The 25,791-nt window shown below is 41.6% G+C and overlaps 1 protein-coding gene across 3 annotated transcripts in view; it reads right to left on the minus strand.

The window, feature by feature from the left end:
* Positions 1-508: 508 nt before the first annotated feature.
* myo1g (myosin IG) overlaps positions 509-25,791 on the minus strand; it is a 50,036-nt gene continuing 24,753 nt past the window's right edge. For 2 of the 3 annotated variants that reach the window (XM_071499795.1, XM_071499797.1), the window contains exons 19-22: positions 24,679-24,783; positions 23,856-23,969; positions 18,149-18,306; positions 4,492-12,935 (exon numbers count right to left, since the gene is read on the minus strand). In XM_071499795.1, coding sequence (XP_071355896.1) covers positions 12,764-12,935; positions 18,149-18,306; positions 23,856-23,969; positions 24,679-24,783 — 549 coding nt within the window. In that variant the 3' untranslated portion in view covers positions 4,492-12,763. Of the gene's footprint in view, positions 1,413-4,491; positions 12,936-18,148; positions 18,307-23,855; positions 23,970-24,678; positions 24,784-25,791 lie in introns of those variants that run through there. The other variant, XM_071499796.1, reaches the window with a different exon arrangement.

A 25,791-nucleotide genomic window follows, 5' to 3' on the forward strand; every position in this document is an offset into this window, starting at 1 on the left:
TAATGTGTTGAACTTCAGTCCTTGGGGATTCCTGTAAAATCACGTCTGTAGCACTTGTGAGTTAATCTACCGGGCCGATCTGATCCAGAGGACACCAAAGGGACAAGAGAGGAAATAGCACTTGCGTCACAGAGTCGAGTTTTCTCTGGACGGCGAGCTTGATAGCTGCTGTTCAGTTTGGATTGAACATCCTTAAGTGTGTCATTTCGGCAGGGTGGGGAGGCGTCCGCACAAACACCAGAATTAAAACAGTTACTGTAAATCGAGCGTATTTGTGCAGGAAATCCTCTCAGTCACATCAGCAGAGAACACTGACAGGCTCCTGACCTCCTTCATTCACATTTTCATGTCTTTAGTGTTTTTTCAAAGCCCCAAACACATTAAAAGAAAAAATATTTTGATCAGTGCTTCATGTAGACTTGACTGGAGTCTGCAGCCACAGTGCTGCCTGCTGTCTGCTCATGTGGCAAAACATTGGGGAGAAATGAACACAGAGAGCTCAGTTAAGTAAATCATGAATAATTTATTTCCTTCCACTGTCTTGTTTTTCTTTTCTCCTTTTTTATTACTTCTGACATGGAATAATTGTCATAGTCTGCCTTTTGTAGGCAGCAGCTCGACAGAACGCACATAAAAGAGTTTGGTTTTGCAATAATTCAACTGAATATACAAAAATATATCTGTTAAGTTTGGTCTTGATCGTATTTATGCATTGTGATGTACAATTTGTCATTAAGTGTATTTATTTAAGTTTTTTTGTTTATTCTTGTCTTTAAAAAAATAACTTCAAATATCCTATGAAACAGCAAAACATTAAAACACAACAGCACTGACAATATCATACACATATGGACTGTAGCTGTGTCCTGAGTCTCTATACTGACATAAAAACCTCCTAATTTCCCATATTTGCCTCCTAAACACTTCAGCACTTTGCTCATTGTCCGGTAAACATCATCCTGGAGCTCAGGATGAAAAAAGCTGATTCTGCCAGCAACTCTGCTCTGGGTTAACACTTAAAAACCTTTGTGAAAGTACAATTTAAAAAAGCTTCGCAAGAAAATTGTTGTTCTTTAAGACGAAATCCTGCCTGTCAGCTGAGACAGACACAGATTTACATCCCTGTCCTCAGTGATTTTGACCAATTCAGATATGAATACAAGACACTCTTGAGAAAACATGTCCACAAACACTGAGCTCCAGTGGTGTCCAGGTCTATGAGGTCAATCTGTTGGTGGTTTGGTTGGTCTTAGTTTCCGGGGACCAGCAGGACGAAACCGTCTCGACTCTTCTTGAAATCTGCAGTGGTCTGGCCGGGTTTGGTTTCCACTGTGACGCTCTTGGGTTTTCCTCGCATGTGAAGCTGCACGGCTGAGCGACAAACCTTCACAGGAAACTGGACTTTTCTTATGCTGGAGAACAAAAAGACAAACACACATCTCTGTATTACTATACTTGGGAGGTTCTTCAATGACAAAGTTTATTGTCCCTCATTCCCTGATCATAAACTAACATGAAACTAACATGAGAAGTTGTGATATGTCTAAAACATCCGATACACGTCAATGATATCACTGCACTGATGGATGACATGGACTGCAGTACCAGAAAATAGCATAGACTGTATATAAAGATGGAGGTTGTCACTTGGAAAATAGTGATATCACTTCAACACAATACAAATGCTCTTCAAAAGTTTTGGATATTCCGGTCATTTCCCAAATTTTAGGACATGTTTATCAAATTCAGCCATTTAGAAATAAAGTGAGATAAAACATGTTGCCTATTTTTAAATGGATTCCCTTCGGCTACACTGAAGATTTGTTATGAGTCGAGAAGATTCATTTAAACTCAAATGTTGGTATTTCATGCAAATCTGCATTTTTACATAGATGCTTTCAAGCAAAATAAGAAATAAAAACAAAATGTAACATTTTCTTTAGAAGTGTATTAATGCGCCACAACATCTGAGTCAGTCTAATGAAAATAAAACACAGGCTTTACAAAAATGATTATTTCCCTTCCACAGAAAGAAGCGTGACACTAGAGCAAAGTACTGACAGACAAGAGCAGCTGTTTCTCCAGACAATGTGTTTGAATGTCACATCTTTAACCCTAAAGAAGTAAAACCTGCAAAATGAGAATTTGTGTCTTTTCATAGAAGATATTTGTTCCTCACAAACATCTCAGAGAAATTTAAATGGTCAACAAAATCCACACAAACACAACAGCAGGTTTGTTACTGATCACTTCACACTTCGCCCTGCCATCTGATTATTTTGACCGATCACAGTTCAGGTGTCCAGGGTTCAGGTGGTGCGTCGTGCTCCACCCTGCTCCCTGCTGACAGCTGGGATGAGGAGGTGCTCCTGCTCGCCCCCCTCTCCCCCGCCCGGTTGCTGCACAGTCAGCTGAAGATGATCCATTGTGAAGTTGCTGCTTCCTCTCAGCCCCTCGGGCATCCTGCAGCCTCAGCCCGGCCGCGGCGACCCCGCTGCTCTACCAAACACAAGCTGGCCGAGCACATGGCTCAGACAGTGCAGCGTGCATACAAAGAGCCTTATACTGTTTCCACCCACGTCACAGTGGGAGGCCCAGGGGACTGAGAGCACGGCTGATATTCCTGCTGGTGAGGATATTTCTATGATGAATGCATTCAGATCGGGTTGTTGATTGTCTATCAGTGGACGCACTGTGTTTGAACCCAACTTGGAGGCTTTAAAAAGCAGATGCAGAACAATATTTGCCAAACAGCTATTTGTGGACGCCTCTGAACATTGGTAATGTGACTGATAAGCACGGTTGGCTCATGCATACAGACCAACTTGGCAACTGTCGGCCAAATTTGGCAAGAACGACCTAATGTATCGTCAGTCAGTGTCCTGTTATCTGCGCACTGAGAGGTCCTCTTCAAAAACATGGCAAAGATGAACTTCATTCAATCAGATTACATAATTTTACTTGTTATGCAACAGTGCTGGCGATCAGGTTTATACACACCAGGTGAGAGCTGCAGAATAACAATAATAAAAGTGAAGACTGAGAATAGAGGCAGACCTCAGACAGACTAGTCTCTAAATATGTACTGAATATATACTGTACAATAATAGTCCCCAGTAATAAACAGTACATTAGTGCTGCAACTCACACAGGTGTGTGGTGTGTGTTGCACATGAAAGAGAGGAAATGCATGAGAGGCTTTTGCATCATTTTGTCTGAGAGAGTGAAATGGACTTTGTGAGTATTAAATGTTCTCTATATTGTAGCACTGTGGCGCTGGATGGTCAGTTTGTGGAACGGCTTTGAGAGTTGTGCCCATTAACATGTTAGTCAAACAGCTTTTGGAGTGTGACAGTCACCTCTGCTGGAACTAAGCTCTCATTTTTTCCCCTGTATTTGTGGTGTTGATGCTGAAGCTAAACACACCACAGAGCTAACTCTGAACATATAAAGATGTAAAGATGATATTAATCTTGTCATCTAATTCCCAGTGTAAGAGCAGAGATGGGGGCAGAGGGAAGTAGCTAGCCTAAGTCTGTCTTAAGTCTCCTTCCAAAAAAAAAAAAAATCCAAAGCACATTTATTTCCATATTATGTTCTGTATGTTTTCACTTTGACAAGTAAAAGAGGAAACAAGATGCTGATATAACAAGCTGTGCTCTGTTTAACTGTGTCTCATAAGTTGTGTCCTCAGAGTAAAGTTGTCAGCTTCAAACACACTGAACAAAACTCATACAACAAAGTATTTCAGCTGCTGGAAGGTGTAATATTCAGTTACTCTGACTAAAGGCTTTTCCCTGATTCCAGTCTTTGACCTGAGCTGGGCTGAACATGCAACATCCCAGAGCTGAAAGCACAGACATGAACCTGACGACTTCTTCTCTTCTTGCTGAGACAGCTCTGTCACTTATTCTGCACGTGCATAAAACCGAGAGCCAGTTTCAGCTGAACCTGATCGGTATGTACGAGGCTGAAACTTTGACCCGCACCTGACACTATATATTTGCTTTATTTCATCCATTACTGATGAAATTACCAGCATGCAAAGCTGATGCCACAAACTGATGACCGTCCGTCTCTTTAACTCTTCCCACTGGACCTTGTGTTTCTACTTGCAAATCATGACAAGTATGAAAATACCCAAACGCCACTCACATCCCAAGGCCAACCTGAAACCCAATACTTTCCCTGGATGCTTCGGGTTTGGGACGGGTAGCAGGACACAAGTCACTAAAACACAAGACATTAAAAGTTCTAAGAGACAAGTCAGTGGAGGTAAATAACCACTTTCTTACAGATCTATTACAATCTGAGAACAGTAGTCTGTAGAAAGCTGGGGCAGTTGGCAGTCACTTGATGCTGTCACACTTTACTTTGCTAATGCTAAAAGAATCTGAACTCAGTCACTGCACTTTTCCAAAGCTGTGTTGCTGTTCATCATACTGTAGGTCACTCCAACAGGTGTGGCCTTGCTCTCTTTTTTCCCCCCACAGTCCCACTTGGCTCCTCATCAACCTAAAACCCCGCCTCGCTGAACCCCCCCTAAACCAGCTGTCCTGCCCCACTGTGGCAGTGACAAGCCCAACACAGAAACCCACTGACCTCCACAGGGGTTTTTGATTTGTGCAAGATACTGAATCCATCCTGCTGGCGACCACAAGCGAAAGCCGACACCCGTGCAGCGTGTTGAGAAAAGTCCTCGGAGGACAGTGGACGTTGGGCTGTGGTGCAGAAATGTGCAGGTTTCTGCTGCGGCAAGAGGAAAGCTGACGAGTGTGGAGGCTGTGGCTGCGATTAAACACTAAATATGGCTGTTAATCCTCATGTGAGTGCTTCTGTTCAGACCCAGCAGGGCCATAAACAAGAGCTATTATTATTATTATTGTAGTTATTATTATTATTATTGTTGTTGTTGTTGTTGTTGTTATCATCATCATCATTATTATTATTATTATTATTATTTGTATAAGGATGGGTTCTGGCAGCTGATTCCATTTTGAGTCTGGTTTCATGTTGGAACCCCTAATAAACAGGCCCCTTCCTTAGAGTTGAGCAGTTTCAGAGGGGACCAAGCTCCATCCTGTCAACAAAAATCAGCATTGGAAACATAATCTTGATCTCAATCATTCAAACTGGTCAAATACAGGATCTAGGAATGCTGCCTGTGACACTGACTTATCTACAAAATGTCTGTATTTACAGTTTGTTTTGGTTTAAGTTTGACACATCGAAACAGAAAGCTGTTCATTTGTAGTAGAGTTTTCTGCAGACTCACACTCTCTTGCTGAATCAATACAACCACTGTGCCTCAGTGTGACTCAGTATCACAGCTTGTTTCATATTTGTTTGAAGACTGTAGCCTTTATTTGGGACAGGCTTACGTTAGAGCTGGGCCTTTATTTGTAACTTCCCCTTTTACCCAGTTAATCCAAACTCAACACGTCCTCCATGTTTACCTTTTGTCGTGATAAATTCAACATTACACAATTCCACCTGGAGTAATATCCACCTTTAACTCTCCACCAAATGATGTAGAGCTACCTTTAATGAAACTCAAGACTTCCTCCAGAAATTCCACATGTAAAGTCTCATTGTCTTCCTTTTACAGGCAAGCTTTTAATGTGAATGAAGATGAAGTATTGAGTTTTGTTGATGGTAAATTTACATCGATCAAGAGAACAGCAAAGAAGAGAAAGAGAAAGACTGGAATTAATTAGATTATGAAAACATTGGGAGCAGCAGTATATTATACTGAATTTACCACATGAGCTGTTATGGTAGACATCAGCCTTTATTAGCAGCCAAACTATTTGTTTGTGCTCGCCACGTTACCAACTTACATGAGAATTTACAGTATTTAAACTTGTCTTCCTCAGGTGTAATGTAGGTGCAAAGTGGCCTCCATGGGGATAGTAAGTGGTCTGTGTGTGTGTGTGTGTGTGTGTGTGTGTGTGTGTGTGTGTGTGTTTCTGTGAGTGTATCGGGATTCAGTATATAAACATGGCCCACAGTCTGCTGTCTGCAAACCAGTCCTCATGCTGCAGTCGAATAATTCATTGCTGTGGAGATGAAGCTGCAGACAGAACTGGGGCGTAGCAGCAGCAGCAGCTCCTGGAGGAGGCCCCCTCCCCAAAACCCACCTTCCTCTGCTCCCCTCTTCATCTCAAACAGTCCCCCTCCTCCTCCTCCATCTTTCCTCCCTGTCATCCCCTCTACGTTGCAGGATGCTGCTAATCCGATGTGAATACATGCCTCTGGTGTCTGCATTATGGAGAATTATGTGCCATTTTATTTGCGGCTGAGCTGCGTGTGTGGTGAGGCGTAGCCAGTGAGCCCGATGCTATACCGTGTTACTGATGCTGTTTGTCCCATTGTGTGAAAATCAGATCAACACCAGGCTGTGCAGAAGACGCTCCCAGGGAATAATGTGCCATCTCAGATAAAAGATGTTTCAACTGACAAAGAAGCTTTCTCAGACATTTTTTTTTTAGTGTTGCTTTTTTTCCTTTTGGACAAAATTTTCCTTCAATAAACTGAAAATGGCCTCATGTGCAATGGCCTCCTTTTCTTCTGGAAACAAACACGAGCTCAACATTCACACACACAAAAAAACAACTACTTGGCCACTCAGAGGGCGCAGACCTCTGCTAAGGCCAAACAACATACACCAGACTTCAGAGAAAAAAAAATCTAACTCATAGTAAATGATCCAAAGGGTTCTTCCTTGGCCCGCGGCCCATCCCTCCACCATGTTCAGTACTTTTTACGTAATCCTGCTGACAAATAAAAAACATTACCTGAAGAAATTTTCTCGAACCATAGAGGAACATCTTACAACAACGAGCTGCAAGATTTTCACAACAACAGAATAATGATGACATGAAGGAGAAAGTGAGTGACTGTAGGTGGATGTTAACTCTCAGAAGCGAACGCTTCATCAGACGGCTGTCAGAGTAGTTCACAAGCAGAGAAGTGATGACGTCTGCTCCTAATGATCCCACAGACCCCAGACAAGATCAAACTGTCAAAACACACAAACTCTCTCATGCACTGACACCTCTCGTGTTCTGTTTCCACACACACACACACACACACACACACACACACACACACACACACACACACACACACACACACACACACACACACACACACTCCAGGTAACACTTTGGGTGTCTGAGGAAACAGAGAGAAACAGCAAAGGAAACAACAGTTGTGAACCTGAAGTCACGCAGCAGCACCTTCCATCTGACGCTGTTAATGAGACTAACGAGACTTTAAAATTCTGACATCCGACTCAGAGTTTTGTGTAAAGGTTGGAGAGGTGGTGCTCATCACTGCACCATCTTTTTTTGTCCCAGTGATTCTTCAGCACCTCCCACTTCAGTCTAACTTCGCCCCATCCAGTCACTTCCTTTTCCATCTTTTCTCTCGCCAACAGCGTCACCGGGTTCAGATATCACTGACTCTCAGGAGAGGCTCTGACGGCAGAGGTGTCCAGAGACTGGAAGAGCAAAATCTGAACTGGGTCTGGATCTCTGGACACAAGTCAGAACCAAACAGGAGCTGGACTGTTTGTGTTTATTCGACCTAAACAGCCAAAGTACGAGTGATACACACCTGAGTTGTAAGCTGGCTGCCATCAGAGGGGGTGTGGACCTGTGTGTTTACGTTCAGCTCCGCCTCAGACTGAACTCAGACTCACCAGATGTGTTGGTTCTCTCTGTCATTTCCCTCCAGTCTCTCTCCGTTCTCCCTCTTCTGTGTGTTTTTTATGCAAATTTTTCACTCAAGTAGATTTTTTGGGGGGATTTTTTTTGCAGGTGAATTCACGTCTACTTGCTGTCTTTCCGTTGACTTTGTTTACAATCACGCTCCCTCTAAAATTCACTTCACGTCTTCACAATTCTCTTTGCATAGAGTCATGGTTGATGGCTGGATTAAACGGACAGTTTGACAGTTTGGGAAATACGCTTATTGCAAGATCAATGCCACTCTCATGTCTGTGCATTAAATATGGAGGAAAGGGGAACTGTGGGATGGAGGGAGGGAGAGAGGGAGGGGAGGGAGGTGTGATGGATGGAAAGTTACATGTGATTATGACACAGATTCCTCTTGTAATCCAGATTTTTTTTGAAGGAACAGTTTGACATGATGAGAAATATGCTCATTTAATTTCTGGTGGTTTGATGAGATTATTGATTCCACTCTCACACTGTATCTGTCCTTTGAACATAAGGTTCTGAATCCAAACTATTCCTTTAAAAAAAAAAAAAAGGATTACAAGAGGAAGCTATCACATACTCACCTGTAGCTTTCCATCCACCAGAGCCCACAGTCTTCTCCACCCTACTTGACGCCCCCTCGTCAACACAACCTTACAATTTCCCCTTGCAATCTTAATTAGCACTTCCCCAGCTGCCTGGCAACTATCGCTGGGGCAACAGCAGCATCTGCGGTCCAGACAGCAGGGGCAATGTGGGCTGAGGCCACTAGAGTCCTTGGGTGTGAGGCGGCTGGGGAGTCGGGGGGCAGACCGTCCCTCAGGGTTCGTTTTGGCGTCACAGTGCTGATCATCACCCATCTCATCCATTATAATTAGCATCACCATCATCAGAAACAGCGGGCCTATCTCAACCAGCTGCACCCTGCATCTCGAGTCTCCTCAGGGGGCATTCTGGGAAAAAAAATGAGTCATACTGTAACAACAGCAGAGCGAACACATGTAGAGGGATTTCTATAAACGGCGGAAATATGGCTTAAGATGCGAAGCCGACCCTCTGAGGTCTTACACGCACATGACATGAATCATAAACATGTATCATCAACTGTGATGTATTTTAATGCCATTGTCTTCGATGATTTTCTTGCCACTGATTAAATCTCAAGACCCCCTACACATTTCTGAGATAAGAGCAAATCAGTTTAACAGTGAGTCAGTGAGGGAGCACACAGAGGGAAGCGCCGGGCGCCTCATCAAATCGATTATCAATAAGGAAAGATGATCAAACGCTAGCAGGGGTTTCTTCGTGCAGCAGGAACATTTGTTCCACCTCAGTAAAAGTCGGCCGTTAGTGATGGCTGATCTCATATCAGTCCAAACATCTTCAGCAGCGTGACAACACCAGAAAACAACCGAACGTGTCTCATTGAGATTTTTTTAAACGATGAATTGCTGTGTAGTACTCGACTCGGGACTGAGACCGCTGTGAAGAATAAAACTGTTGCTGAGGAATCCATTTGTTGCACTGAGGTCGATGTCGAGGCAGCACGTGTGTGTCCCGCTTGGTTCCACAGAGTGGCCTTTTGATGCCAGTGCAGTTTTGAGGTCAGTCGCTGACTCTGTGAGCGCACCCAGGAGGCTTTGTGATGCTGGAACAGCAAGTCCCAGAGATTTAACAACCGAGCGGGAGGCACAGTCAGGATGTCTTTATAAAAACCTGCTCCTCCACAGGCAGGGGCTTTGATGTAAACGTGTGGGAATGAGCTCATCGGGAAAATATGATTTGGGTATTCACTGTCTTTCAAAACACACTTGATGTTTCCCACCCATCTCATCCTTCTGTTAAATCCTTCTTCACAGTCTAAATTCTACCATCACATCACGTCTCCTGCACCACTCACGTCTGCTCCTTTATCACGAGCAGTAACATACAAAGCACATGAAAACTCTCAGTTTATTTACATACAAACCGTGTCAGAGGACGCTCACGTATGAAGGCCTAAACAAAAAAGAAAAAAAACCTGATAACACTAATAATCTTCTCTTTTTCAGCTAACTCACTGGTTCCTCTGTAATTTAAAAAGTCCAGAGACGCTTTGCGTTTTAAAAGACTATCTATGAATCTTTTTGCGTTTCTGTTCCTGAGTTTCATCAGCTTCATGCAGAGTGAGAAAACTGAAGAAGAGGAACAGGATTTTGTTAACTCGATAGATCACTCGTTAACATCAGTCAGCTCATACAGTGAAGGAAAAAGTAAAGATAAATTTTATGAGCTTCTGAAGACTCATCAAATGTACACTTGTAACGTCATGTTACAGGTGATGATTACAGATGATTTCATGTGCAGTGAGCTTCATGTATTAACACTGTTGCAGAAACTGCTCCTTATTTTCTTAAAAAAATGAACCATTCAACATCAGAAAAACACTTTCAAGTATTTTATTATTAACAATAATATGCACTTGGATTGCCTGATGTCCTGTCATGATCTCAATGACCAAAGAACGCATATATTCAAAGTACAAATTGATTGTTATCAAATATGTTTGACAGAAGTAAAAAAAAAACAAAATAAACATTGATATGCAAATTTCTGCAGAAAGGCATCAAAATCTCACCACTTCATCTACTCCCCATGAGGTACCTGTGGCGTAAGAGTTCCAGCTATATACTCTTCTTCAGTAATTGTGTTCACAAGTCAGTTTACTCCTAATTGAGCCAATTAGTTCATTAATTAGCAAAGACATTTCATGCCAGCATGTCTGCCTTTAAATGCTTCATGTCTGATATCAATTTGAACCTGTTAGCTTCCAGTACTAAGACGTTAGAGCAATTTCTGTGAAATCAATGTTCCCTCATTCATATGCAGAGTCACAGCGTGACGACGTAATGTCCTGTGTGACATAATGAATAGAAGATAATACTAATATTAAATTCAATACTAGACCCACCTGCAACGAAGGCCACATGGTTTTCCTGTCATTGACTATTAAAGAAACAGCCCATGAAATTAGCCAGTGGCTAAAACACCATCTGGAAAACAACTTTATTTTGAGGAAGACACATATTTTAGTACCCACTTCCTGTGATATCAATCCTGTCTGAATGGGGCTTTTGTAAAACAGGCACAAAAGTTGTTTTATAGTCACATGTTCCATATACTGTCCAGTCAAATTAATTCACATCAGATCTCTAACACTACATGCTCCACATAAACATTTGCTGCTCAATTTACCTGCACACAACAACACTGAGCTCTGCATCCTCGCTGCTGCACCACTGACTGCTTTCACCTCACCTTACCTCACCTCACCAGTCTCCTCCTGTTGGTATTAGTATTTAGATTTATGTGCATCTTCAGTGTTTTTAATGTGTGTTCATGGTCCTTTTATGTTGTGTGGTAACGATTCTGCTGAAGTTTTGTGAGCTCAGGGACAAGCCCGTATGAAGACTTGTTCTGGAGCACAACATGAGCGGAGCCTCACGACCAAAATTAAATGTGTATTGTTGTTGCAATAAATGGTTAAAACCTCAATGTGAGTGTCCTCACTGAACTTGTACAAACAAGAAGTTTTTAAACCCAGCTGCCACGAAATTGGGACCAAAACACCCTTTATGCTTCATTTGATGGTTCATGTGGTGAGAGAGGAACGTGTCTACAGAGTCTGACCCAGAGTTAATTTTATCATGACCGACCATGAAAGAAGGGCTGCAGTCACACTGAAAAACAGTTTCCTACAAAAATATTTCAGTTTTGTTTTAGTTCATCACAGTTTTAGTGGAGTAAAAGTTCATATACACTGCAACAGCAAAACGTGCTGAATCCTACAGAGTTCTGTGATGGTGTAATTAATTAGGAGGCTCACAGTGGCTCATATGGAGCCTGTGATAATCATCATGCCATGATCTTAATCTCTGTATGTAACTAATTATTCAGAAATACATGGTAAAGATTAAAGTCATGCTCATTACCATATACTGTGAATAAAGATGGACGTAGCCTGATGTCACCCATAGGTTTCTGAGGAGTGATTTTGAAGCTTAGAGTGGGCTGCTGTGCCGTTGCCATCTTGGCAGTGCCTGACTCCACCTAACTCCCAGCTAATCCAAAAATGGCAGAAAGGTGGGGTGTTTGTGGAGCCGAGACTTCGGTGCATGCCGGTTTATGGCACACATACACTCACCCATCTGTCACTCAAAGTGACCACGCCCTCAATTATGCAGAAGTTTAAGTTTAACGGGTGAGTTAAATAAAAATTCACCCCCTGTACAGTTGTCATGAAGGAGGAAATTAGCTCCAGAGACCAAAACTGTTTTTGTACCAGGCTGTAAACATATTTTTACTTCTGCTGTAAAGTTGGGCATTTTAACATGAGGGTCTATGATGATTGACTCTTTTTTTTGAGCCAACCTCAAGTGGTCATTTGCGGAACTGCAGTTTTTGGCCTTCCCTGTTAGCTTCATTCCTCAGCTGCTTGTTCATCACATCGAGTCAACAGGTGTTTTATTTGAATAAAGTCTATATTTGGGTTCTTAAGTATGTTAGACCTAAATATAACACAACTGACCTAAATATTAATCATCTGGGCACGAAATGTGTGAGTCGCAGTATCTTAATACCGAATGAAAGAAGGACAGAAAAACACTGATGCTGAACTATAACGTGTATGTTGTGGACTATGTGTTTGGAAAAAGCTGTATCTTTTGCACGTGGGCTATTTTGAGGTTGAATTGTTCAAACACGTGCTGATGGCAGTCAGTCACACACTGCAGTTGATAACAGGCCTGTTTGATACAGATGGGCTGTAATCAACAGCTAGATTCAGGCTGCACTTTGTGGTTGAATGGGGGAAAAAAAAAAAATCACTGAACCACATGACCTGCCAGCTCTCTGGGAACTGAGAAGGAAATAGGTCAGTGTTTATATACAGCATTTCAGTCCACCTAGGTTAAAAGTTGTTGCTATAGTTACTCTCCATATGATCAAAACTGCACAATCTCTGATCCTCTGCCAGGTGTCAAACCAAAACCAGAACCAGATCAGCAGCTGTGTGGTGGAAAAACCATAAAAACAGACACAAAGCAGTGGACGGAAAAGTGAGCGGGGGGTCGAGCTGACCGAGGAGAGAGCAGAGCAGGAGCCGCCTCCCTCCATCTCCTGTTGCTGCAGCCGGCAGGGCCGACTGAGAGACGAACACATTGAGGACAGCCACTGAGGGAGAAAAAAGAGAAGCAGAGGAGGCTATTTCAGGCTTTCAGGATGACGCCTTTCACGACCTAAAAAGTGAATTTAGAATAGAGAGGGCTGATTTCAACCCATGCCTCCACTAACGGACAAACTGTTGACGTCCAACAAGGTCAAACAAGAAAGTCAACAAGTCTTTTCAACGTCAATAACAGGTCACTGTGTGTGTGTGTGTGTGTGTGTGTGTGTGTGGGTGCTTCTTTGGTCATTAAAGCCACATCACAAGACCACTCACATATGCTTTGAGGTTAATTAAATCAGTTATTTTTTCCCCCCTCTTCGTTTTCTTGCTACACTGGGAAGGGAGGGGTGACCCAGAAGATTGCTATTAATGCAACACCGTCCCAGGTCTTTTCATATTCATGAACGAAACTGCTGATTTAGGGAAGAGCGGAGAAAATGCTGGAGAAGGAGAGAGGCTGCGAGGAAGAGACGGAGTAAATGAAAACAAATAAAGGAAAATGGGAAAAAAGCAGGATGAGAGAAAGTAAAACTTTTTAAACCAAAGACCAAATATCATAAGAAGACATGATCATGAGTCTGGATTTGCATTGGTGTAAGTTCGCCACTGTTTAATGACATCACACTGTGAAACCTTGACCCTTGAACCTCGACCCCAATCAAGCCAAATGTAGATGCTGCTCTTTTGTTAGACAACACAAACCAACCACCACCATAAACCAGTCTCAGGATGATGGAAGCACTTTCACCGGATAAATTATTGAAAGCAATAGAAAGCAGAGCTGTAACTAATGGTTATATTTTATTATTGATTACTGTGTCCATTTTGTAATTAGGTGATAAGTTTTTTAGTTTATTAAATGATAAGGACGACTAGTTTGGTGTTGCCCCAAAACTGTGTGTGAAACTCCAAAGGGATTAATTCTGATATAATTGGACAGCTAGAGGATCTCCAGCTTCAATAATGTGACTTATTTCCGGTTAAAACTGAATATACTGACGGGGTTTCATTTCAAATCCCTTTTGAAACTATTCCCCAAAATACTGACAACAATTTTGGGGCTGGACACCACCTGCTACACTGTTGTAGAGGAGCGTTGGCCTCCATCCACAGCATCCTCACTCACATTAGGAGACTGGTGGTTGATAGAGGTGGCGGTGAGACAGATTTGAATAAGCATGAAACACACACTTGTGATTTTTAATAGGATATAATATTGCTCTGCTAACGACAACAACACCAGGAGTCTCCTCACGCTGATCGACAAGGTCAGGAAATCTACAAATTACCTTTTAAGTAAAGAGTCCTCCTCAATCTTTTAAGGCCAGAGCAGATCATAGCCTAAATCCTGCCCACTCATACTCCCCCAGCTGTCCCAGCAGATGGTCCACGAGTCCAACCCCCCCAAACACACACACAACTTCTCTCTCAGTAAACACACACTCACATACTGACAAACACACACAGACATACCAATACACACACACAAACACACACGCGCCTCATTCATGCTGACAGCTCAGGCCCAGGTGACAGGAAGAGAAAGCAGGAGAGAGACAGGGATGATGGGATGGGGCTACGTACAGGAAAGAGCGACAGATGAAGAGGAGCGAGCGGAGGAACGCGCCCCGCCGAGGGAACTGGAGACGGATGTGACATGACAGCAAACCACGTAGTTCTGTCCTCATCGACAACACGGAGCGGCTTTGAAGTCAGATTTTACCTTGTGCTGCCTTCGCTGACCCAGTTTTGTACAACTCACTGTGCCACCTCACACTCTCTGAACTGTAAACACTGGCGGCCTCACAAGTCTGCACTCTCGTGTTTGAACTAGAGATGAGGAAAAAACAGCAGGAGTCACAATCCCTCCATTGACTGTTTCCTCCCCTGACCAATCTCCCAGCCTCACAAACTAAAATGACGTGCGCGTGACTCTCATCATCTGAAATCTCACTTCCTGACAGAAGGAAACACAAGAGGAGCGTGTTTGAGTCACCCCCTCCCCACACATGCTCACACGCTTACACAGCTCACCCCTGACTTTGTCTCATGAGCCTCCTTTTGATGACTAGCCTGGTAGAGGTCACGACCCCCCTCCATTCACCGCAGATGGTGGCACAAAGACAGGCGGAGAGCTGAAACCGACTCCTCACTGTCGACTCTCCTCTGTGACGCCTGCCGCACCCACCCAGGCCAGAGCCACGCAGCTGCTGCAGGGTCCACAGTGACGCAGATGCCCTCCCCCCTAAAAACAAAAACCTAACCCGGACCAAAAGTCTAAGACTCACAAAACCCACAAAAGCCTCACCGGGGATCTGGGATCAGTGAGCTGAACACAGGAAGGCTCGCGACATAGGGAACATACACCCCGGTGCGGCTGCCGTCTGCTCGGCCTTGGAGCTGAGAAACAAAATAAACGACTGAACCTCAGAAGTAACATGAGACTGACATGAGCTCATTTCATGCTTCATCTCTACATGACTCCAGAAATCACAGAAAAACAACAATGAGCTGTTGACTGTGAACAAGGCTCATTGTTTATGTTTTCTTTTTTTTTTTTTAAACATGTAGATCAATTTCACTTAGTCTCAAAAATAAGTGTGGTGGACAAAATATTAGAAACACTAACTACATTCTCTACAGATAAATTGTCTTATGATTAAATATGATGATGATGATGATGATGATGATTCATCTGTGAACTTTACTTTAAAAATCCAAATGTCACATTTTAAATAATCAATTTAAACATTAAAAAATCTGTTTGGACACAAAAACCTCAACTCAACCTCCTCTTATTTGATGTTTCCATAGCTTTTCAGCCACATCTCATGGCCTTCCTCAGTGGATTGTATTAATCAGTTGTCATGTATTATTGCAGTCACTTTGTACACATGCATGCAAGTATTTCTGTACATACACTCTTTGTGTAACTATATATATGTGTGTGTGTGTATGTGTGTGTGTGTGTGTGTGTGTGTGCGCAGATATTTATATCTCTATATGATGTGCATGCTTTATATTCTTTCTGAAAATGTTTTTATTGTGATTTTAATTGGACTCTTGGGAGACGAGCCTTGAGATGAAAGAGATCCAAATAAAGAAATGGGGATTGTCTAGTTTGTTATTATATGAAACAAGTATGTGCATTTTAAATCAGACTTTAGCTGCTGAAAGACCAAGTAAGTGGACCTTTATCTTACCTATGAAAAAGCCACAGTCTGTGTTGAATTCTGACATAAACACAATAAAAATCCACGAGAGGAGCTCTGCTGTGAGTTTGTTTGTGTTTTCTTTTTTTTTTCTTTTTAATACGTCACTCAGCGTGGTCCTGGCAGGATTTGGAGGATTAATTCGTTGGGAGACCAATCACTGCAGACTGGGTGCTGTCTCAGCGGACAGTACTTACGACAACACACCCACACTTAAACACACACACACACTGCCACAACCAAAACAGTCTGCCCTGTGTGAAAACTTGTGGATTGTGCCATTCAGATCCAGTCTGGCAGAGATGAATGTGGGTGGAAGTGAATCAGATTTATAAACAGCAACGACAAATCAGGTTCCCGAGTGATAAATGTGATAAATGTCAGCGTGACTGATTCATTTCGCGGCCGTTATTCAGAGTCGGGCGCAGACATCGACAACTATGACAGTGATAAATGCCAAGAGTATGATTTGTGTAATTGTTATGCTGCATTAATAGACTTCATTTTAGCTGAGGTCTTTGACCAGAAACAATGAGTCTATCGCTGTGCTGTTTATTCATGTGACCCCGAGACCCACGACGCTGCATGTTTTCTCTCCCAACAATCACTTCACCAGCTGATCTCACTAATTAACTTCTCCTTTCTTTTCAAAGTTTTCTATTGACTGAAATCAGCTGCCGGGATGTTTGGTTCTCATGAAAACCTGCGTGATATTTTAATAAACAAACAATTCAATTAACAGCACCAGCAAAAAGTTCAAAACTAATCTTTGTATGTTTCAGCTGAGCTTCTGAATTGGTTGGTTTGACCTTAATCTTCTCTTATGAGATATCTGCAAATATTTGGCATTTTTTTAATTATTGCTTTAAAAATGACTGGAATGTTTAATCAGTTACCAAAATAGCTGCTACTGCAGATTTATTCCTTGTTTTATTTTAATAAGAAGATGTAAAATTGTTCAGTCATTTCCAAGAAACAAAGATTAGGTAGAAGTTTGAAAAAATAAAAATAATTCTGAGCAGCAGACATGTTTTTTTACTGCTTTCCTCCTGAGACTCCTAAAATTTATCTGTGACCTTGTGGGGGTCCTGATTCTCAGGTTGGGACCCACTGCTCTAAGAAACAGTCCCCTAAACTGGTTAACCTGTTACCTGACATCCCAATAATACCTAAAATAAAAAGGTAACTGTGGAGGCCTCATGATTAAATGCATAACCCGGGTCTCTTTTGAAAGGTAAAGTACCTGAGTTTTTAGGTTTAGTTGCACCAGCTGCAGAAGAGGTACATGTAGTAGTGGCTGTGGTTTTAGCAATAAATATTAGTGATACTGAAATGTTAGAGCCTTAAATCTCACCAACAGGCGTTAGTCAGCACCAAGCTGTCGCACAACTGTCTCAGAAAATATGAAAATATGTCTTAAAAACATATCACTCCTCCAAAACACATGCTGAAGTGCCCAAACAACATCTTTTCACTCATTACACAGTGTCTAATAAAAACAACAGGTGGCATCACTCCACATGTATAAATATAATATGTCTTTATATAATATTATATATAATATTTATTTTAGATTTGTCCAACTGCCGCCACTTTGTTTTTTCTTGTTAGGATTAGAGTTGTAGAAATATTCCGATGTGTTTATGGTTGAGTTTGAGTGAGAAATGGAAAGTGGACTGCACTTACTGTATGTCTCTATCTTATAGCACCTTTACAGTTTGCCTCTCATTCACCTTTTCCCACATTGCAACGGAGCTGCACTGCAAGACGTTTGCCAGACAAAAGACACTTTGACCTGTAGATGAGGTTCAGATCGAGCTTGAATGTAGCTACAGCCTTGTGGCATCTTCAGGCCACTTCTAGGGGACCACTTTGTCCCTGAAACTACTGAGTGTTGCAGTGTTGACCATTTCAAAGACTGCAGTGTAAACAGAGAAGGAAGCCGCGGGATAAAATTAGCAAAGTTTGCCTAGTGAGTAAAACAGTTGTGCTGCTGCGGAACTGACCGTGTGAAGTGGTCGACCAGCGCTCCCACCAGCTCGCCCACTCGGTCCTGGTTGGGGCACAGCTCCCCTCGCTGCAGACACAGCAGGACATCGTCCTCAGAGGACGTGTGTAGCGCCACCATCTGGTCAACGCCGCTGGTCACGCTCAGTCCTGTAAACTGCAAACAGAGACACAACCAAAAGGAGTCAGGATCTCCCACTGAAGAGTGAGCCGCTGGTGTTGGCGTTCATCCTCACTAATGAAAGTACAGCAATATATTTAGATGCATATCGACATTTGGTTTGATTTACATATGACTGTTATTGTTGCCTCCATAAGAGCCCTTACTTAGCAGCAACAGGTTTTCCTGGAAAGGCACATGTATGTATTAGAAAGTAAAACACACTACTGATATAAAAAAAGAAAAACTTTATATGTAATGTTTTGGAAGACTGTGACATTCTTGTTCTTCTTGTTTGGTGTTTTTATTTTACATTTTGTGGGCAAATCCAGTCTGTTGGTCACATGTGTTGCATGACAAGTTTATATTTATCCATGCTAACTGCCCAGCTGTTTTTTCTTTTTGTGAAAAAAACCAACAACAACAAAAAAAAACTTTTCCGGTTGCTCTTCGTAACATAAAACATACAATGCCTAAGACCTGACTGCAGGCTGAGAGACTATGATATTTGCTGGCACGTATAGGAGCGCTGGAAATTAATTTGTATAAAAATGTCAGGGATTATCACGTCAACGTATAATACCTGTGAATTTAATACAGTACAGCGCAGTATATCCTGGATCAAAAATCATGCATGAATGAAGTCAGCGGATTATTTCTGCTCACCGTATGTAGGGTGAGAGAAATTCAGCCCACGGTGCACGTGTGTGCAGGGGCAGTGTGGGGAAAGTCATGAGGAATGACCCAGTTGGAATAAATGTACAGATTTACTGCATCTGAAGAAACGTGAGCAAGAGAGGGGTCACAGGGTGTGAAAGAAGAAGGAAAAACAGAGAAGGGCAAAAGAAAAACAAAAGAAGAATAAGTACAGTATATACATGAAAAATACACAGACACAGAGACAAGAGAAAGTGAGGTGCATGTTAGAAAGGGAATGGGAGTCAGAGTGGACTAAGCCTCTTATGGCCCCCAGCACACACAGGTTAATCCAGCAGGGACGACTGTGTGCAGGATGTCCCAGCACCGTCAAGGCCACATTCTGGTACAACCTGTCTCCTCAGGGGAGGGAACAATGCAGAGGCTACCCAGACGTGTTCAGGCATTGATTGTATCTCCAAATAAATGTCAGGAAAAGATATATTTGTTGATGTAAAATATCATTTGTTAGTGTTATTTTCAGTTTTAACGACAGTATTCCTGTATGCATGCATAAAGCTGTATTATCTAATCAACACAATGCAGTATGCACTTTTTACAGCTGCAATTACTCATTATTTTCATTATCAATTCATCATTTTTTCAATATTAATTTAGTTTAAGCTATTTTCTGCTCTACAATGGCAGAAAATACCAGAAAAAGCCAAATACAATTTTTCAAACTGTGACTTGGCATCTTTAAGTTGCTCACTGTGTCAAACCAACAACCAAAAAGCCTGAAGACATTCAATTCATAATTACATGAAAAGAGAAAAGAACATTTAAGAAGCTGAAACCACCAAATGTTTGATGATTTGATTTGATGAATGATTTTTCTCCACTTTGAATTTTAACTTCAAAATTTTCTTGAAAAAAAATCTTCAGTGTTACTTACACAGAAACATAAAGATATTTCAGATAATGTAACAGTAGGTTTGTGTTATGGTTTCTGTTTTGTTTAGAGAAATCTGTTTAGTTGGTCAGTGTGGCACGGTGAACAGCTGTAAATACTACAGTACCCATGAGCCTGAGCTGCTACTGCGATGAAGAATAGATTTGACAAAGGACGATTCATTGCTGCAGGTGAGAACTAAAATCATCTAACACTGATCCAGAATCAGGAAGTAAACTGATTTAAGCTGCAGATTGTAAAATCAGTTTTCTCAACACGAATCTTTATCTTATGCGGTTGGACGTTTTTTAGCAAATGTAACCTTGGAGCCAGTTACTTCCCACCTCATGTTTATATATGCACAAGCTTGTATCTTTGGCTTTCATCATGATAAAAATGCACTTTTCTGATGCACTTTTCATCTTTTGTACTAATGATTCAATCAGGAGAGTTTCATTTCCATCCAAACTGTAGAAACTGAGAGTCATGTAAGGTTGAATGAATGCGTGACTGGGACTTTTACTTCCAAACAATTACCAGTTTTGTAAAGAATAAGATGTTATGTAAAAAGGATGTCATGCAGCACTTTATTTTGTCGAGTTCAGCTGTTTTGCAGGACTTTGTTTTGTTCTTGTGTCAAACATGAGTTTCAGTGAAAACAACTGATTCCAATCGATTGAGGAAAAACTGTGAAGAACCATCAAAATTACTAACAAAGGCTGCTGTTTTGTCACATTGTTGCCTCAGTTTTAACTTGTGTGACACTGCAGTCCTCAGCGCTGAGGGTCAAACCTGATGACTGCACTGAAGAGTCTGGTGACACGGTAAGAGGACAGGGCTGCACTGCTTCTTTACAGCTCTATTCTCTCTTTCTGACCTGGATACAACTCATATCCCTCAGTCTGAGCAGCAGAGCTTAATGGCATCAGCTATCTTTAGTCACTCCGCTGCTGCATAATGATGGTTTTTAACCCTCTGGCATGTTTCAGGCTCTTTCTCTCTCTGCCTCGCTTTCTAAAACCACTGCTGGACGTCAAGCTGTGCTAACTCAATATGTTAAGTAGGTGTTACTAGTCTTTGCTGAGACCGTCAATGAAATTACATTGTACATTCAGTAAAGAACTGGTCTGAACCAAAAGAACATCTAATTACTTGTAAAACTGCCAGTCATAGCCTATTCATCTTAAACTTCTCTTAAGATCCATCTCAGTCTCAGAGTATCTCTCTCTGCCCTCTGAACTGACAAGAAGTGACATATTATCATACATATATATTATAAATATAAATTATAAATGTCCCTTAAACATCACATAATCTGTTCACATATTTCTTGAAATAGCACATGTATGTTGTACAGTACCAGATGTAGATTCATAACAATTTCAAAATATCATCGTAAACTACATCTTTCTGTGCTTAACTTATGGAAATATATGTAAAATGTATTTCCTGTATAAAAAGCTGTTAAAAAAGCTACATCCTGCCTCTATGAGAAATAAATCAAATGTCAAAAATATGTTTTCAGTCTTTCCAAAACTAAAAACACCAGCAAAAGTGTAAGAAAATGGATTAAATGGTGTGTTTGTCTGCTAGCATGCCTAGCTAGTTAGCAGCAACAGCAGTAACTGAGTGTTGAGGAGCATGTCACTGGCTAACTACATAATTTTGGGGGGTTACAGGTGAAAAAAAAATGTAAAAAAGACAAACATGTCCACTCTGGCAGCTTTTACTGGATGCTATCACAGTTTAAGATAACATTAGCAACTCTGTCCTAGATTTGAAATTAGCAGCAATCCCAGCCAATGTTACCTGAGTTAGCATGATGTTTGCTAAACACATCTCTTAGTCCTCATCCTGTAAGACTTTTTGTAATGTTAAAAGTGAAAACACACTAAACAGACAGACAATAAAACATAAATCTAACCTCTGTCTTGCTTGTATTAAGTTCAGCAGCCAAAAAAATTACATTTTTCTTTATCATGCTTATAATACTACAGAACAACTAACTCGCTCTAAACAGCAACACAAGAACTGTTCTCTTTATTTATTTCCATGTCTTCTACATGGATCATTACCTGGTGAGGATGCTGACTGTTTGCCTGAAACATGCAGCTTCGGCCTCCTTCTTCTAGCACAACAAAAGCACATATTTTTACAGCCTTCACATTTCAAATCAAATCACCACAAACATTAAAAAGTCAGCTGAAGATGCTGTTTTCAGACTTTTCTTCAGCTACCGTTCAACTTCTTAAATTAAGTCCCTGTCATCTACAGGTCCTCCTCTACATCCTGTTTCAGTCAGAAACACATCAAACCGTGGAGCAAAATCACGATCAAAAAGCTATTTCAAGGGACCTTGAAGGATCAGATTAAATAAAGATGTCATCTACTGTCTCTCTTTTCACTTTTAGCCTCCCGTCCTTCAGAGCAGGCGGCCCTGTGAGATCCCTGATCCAGTTTCTCAGATCAGGCCATGAAGTGTGCCAGGTTTGCCCCAGACAGCAGAAAACCTGAAGATAAGCCAGGCCACAGCCTCACATACCAATCAATATACATTACACACACATAAACACACACACTGACTCTCTCAAACAGGTTATAAGTCTATTGTGTAAAGACACAGGGCTCTCACTGTGACTCCTCTTATTGCTCTTATACTTTGCTCACTTACTGATGGATGGCAGTGACCCAGGTCAAACATGATGGAAGATGTGTGTGTTTGTTGAGTGAATACTGAGACAGCACAGTAAGAAATAAAGGACAGCTGGGATAAAGTACAATGAGTCTGACCCAGATTCTTGGTAGCTGTGAGGAAGTGGAGCTGCTGTTTGGTGCTGCACAGTGCATCTGTGTTTCTTGTTCATGTGGGGACACGGACCTTACAACCCCGGCCGGTCCTCACTACTCTTTTCATTTTCCGGTTTTAGTTTTTGGTTTATGATTTAGTTTAAAGTTTTAGTTAAAGGGGGAGTCATACCTCATGCCTCATGGGGAGTTTTGAGGGCTTTACATTAGGGACTAAAAGTAAAGATATCTCAGGTGTTGATTTTGTCTTTTATATTTCAATGTGTCTCTTGCAAGTCCCCCAACTTCATGGAAGAGCAATGATAAATCTCTGGAGTTCTCCTTCAAGAGCAAGAATAACTGTGGCATTATTTAATACTATTTTTTATGTTAATCAGCATCATCATTTAAATGCTACGCAGCAACCAGAACCAAAAGTGAATTCATCCAATTCATCCAACAAATGTTGATCTGTGTATCCACAGTCTGAAAGGGCTTAAATTTATGTCCCTGTTGCACAGAACTTTACCGTTGCCCAAAAACGACTAAAAAAATCTCAATACTGTTGAATTAGAGTGACTTATTCCTCCACTGCAGTGAACATGAGCAGAGTATTCAGCTGGGGTACGTTTAAAACAGACTAGTTCGTACAATGTGTCTTTCCCAGAAGGCAGTCATGGTTTTGCATATAGAAGGTAATAAAGGAAGTAGCTGTGTGAAAAGTTTAATAATCCTGTCAAGTTTTTTCCTCCACACACCCAACCAATCGCTACGTGATGTGAATATCAGATTGTAGGTTTTGGTAGGTTGCAAAAATCATCGGCAGAAAGGTGGCAGACACTGACAAGCAGTGTTTGAAGCAAAATGTCACCCAAATTCAACAGTATGGACCTTTTGTATTTGATGTGTTTATTAGTTTTTGGATAACAATGGGGGTCATATCAGGCTACACAGCCAATACTTGTTACTGGTATAAATTCATTGCTGGCTTTGGTCTTTTATTGAGATTTGTTGATATGGATGTAAAAATAAAATAATGCTTAAAGATAAGGATTAAGTGTAGAATCACAAGCACTGCTGTAGAGTTTGTGTTTTTTATTTCTTTGTGCGTCTGTGCATGAATGTGTGTGCGAGTGTGCATTCACAGTGCATGCTCTCCCGTGTGACTACTTACAGCGTCTAAAGGAAGCCTCTTCAAAACCTTGTACTGTTTCTTTGGCTCTAATTTGTAGACGTACTTGTCTGTGACGAGCAGGCCGCGGTCTGTGCTTTTGTTGAATCTATTCACCTGAGAGAGTAGAAGAGGGAAACAGACAAAGGAAAGGATCAGACTCCACATTTGTTCATTGTCTGTTTTCTGTCAAGAGGCTTTTTTTGCTACTCGTAGAGTCTTCTGGGTTATCACTGCTCTCAGCTCCAAAACAGGTTTTCCTGCTGCAAACAAATATCACACATAAGATAAACAAAAGAGGAAAGGCGAATGCTGTGATGTGTCTGTCAGTGTTGAAAGCTGTTTCATTCACTTTATTAAAGCCCACATTTTTTCATAAGCTGAAGCTTTACCTAGAATTTAGTGGAAGCCCTCTCTGTGCAATCCCTGATAACGAAAATATGGCCATTAATATCCAGAGGGAGGTGATAAGAGCATTTTCATCCTGAGGTAAAATAATAAGCAGGGATTCAGCTGATTCATTCAGTCGATTCAAAACAGGCAGAATCTTAAAGGTTAAGAAAACTTTAGAGATTAATTCATAGTTCAGTTCCTTTCATGATTTATCCTCTGATTTTTTCTCATCTTATTTTTTAAGGAGAATGCTGTATTCACTGGAACATGAAATCTGATGCAAAAGAGAGAGGGTGTGAGGGGGTGGGAACGGGGAACACTGCAAGTGAGAAAAACATCCCACAGCTAAAAGGAAGCAATAAAAGAAAGAAACTCCTTGTGGCAACAAAACAAACATTTCCATTTCACTGTGCTCTTTTCCCATATACTGTACCTTCCTGCAGAAGCCAGAGAAAAGGACTTGATTGTACTCGTCTTTGTTCCTCAGCTCCTTGGAAACGCGGATGAAGCTGGAGCTGGTCTGGGGGCAGTCTCGCACCTGCAGAAATGAAAGACCCGAACTATTACAAGAGGAAGCCGGCTGATGCTGGCAGCTACAGTTCAGACAGTATGGGAATGTATCTTGTCGTTAGTCGTGAAACTCTGGGTGACCTCTCTCAGCCTCTTTCAAGTCTTTTTATCGCTTTAATTCCATAAGAGGCAGATCAAAGCTCGGGGCCTCGGGCTGCTGTTACCAGACACGGTGTTTGACATGCCGTTAGAGGAGCAGGGTGGCTGATACTGGAGCTAAACTGGAGCTTGATGAGAAATACAGTTGGGGGCAGCTAAGAAGGAAATCCAAAACCGTCTCCCTACTATACAGAGAAGCCATCATAATAATGTCTTCAAAGTTAAGACTGTTTTGCCCAAGATCTATTTTGAATACACAATACATGGCCATGGTGAGTGGATATTCGTGTCCACACTCAGGTCTGGGGCTGTTTTTCATGGTCTGAGCTCAGTGAGGAGACATCTCAATGCTACAGCATGCAATGATATTTCACTGTGTGTCCAAATGTGTGGCAGTAGTTTGAGGAGGATCCTTTCCTGGATCAACACGACCCTGCACACAAAGCAACCTTCAAAAAGAGTTTGACGTGGGAGACCGTGACTGGCCTGCTCAGAGCTGTGACCTCGAACCCATCCAAGACCTTTGGGATGAAGACCCAGGTCTGATTGGTCTACATCATAACGCCGCATTCATGTCACTACTGTAAATAGTGTTCACATAAACATACCAGTCATAATTATGACTGAGAAAAAACAACATATTGGACTTAGAACTTAAAAACGTGAAAGTAACCAAACCATGGAAGCCCACTGTTCAATGTACACTCCGGTGATGTGAATACAGGAATCTTTCCATCTCTCCCATCCATCCCACATCAGAGCATAATGCTATTTTAGCTGAATGGAAGAAAATCCCTGCAGCCAGGTTCTGTAGTCTTGCTACAGCAGCAGGTCAATGGACATGGTTAGGGGATGAATTCTTCAATAATCACATATG

The sequence above is a fragment of the Trachinotus anak genome, unplaced genomic scaffold (assembly GCF_046630095.1).
Source record: "Trachinotus anak isolate AG129_WGS33_773 ecotype Australia unplaced genomic scaffold, CSIRO_AGI_Tana_v1 ptg000016l, whole genome shotgun sequence".
Classification (NCBI taxonomy): Eukaryota; Metazoa; Chordata; class Actinopteri; order Carangiformes; family Carangidae; genus Trachinotus; species Trachinotus anak.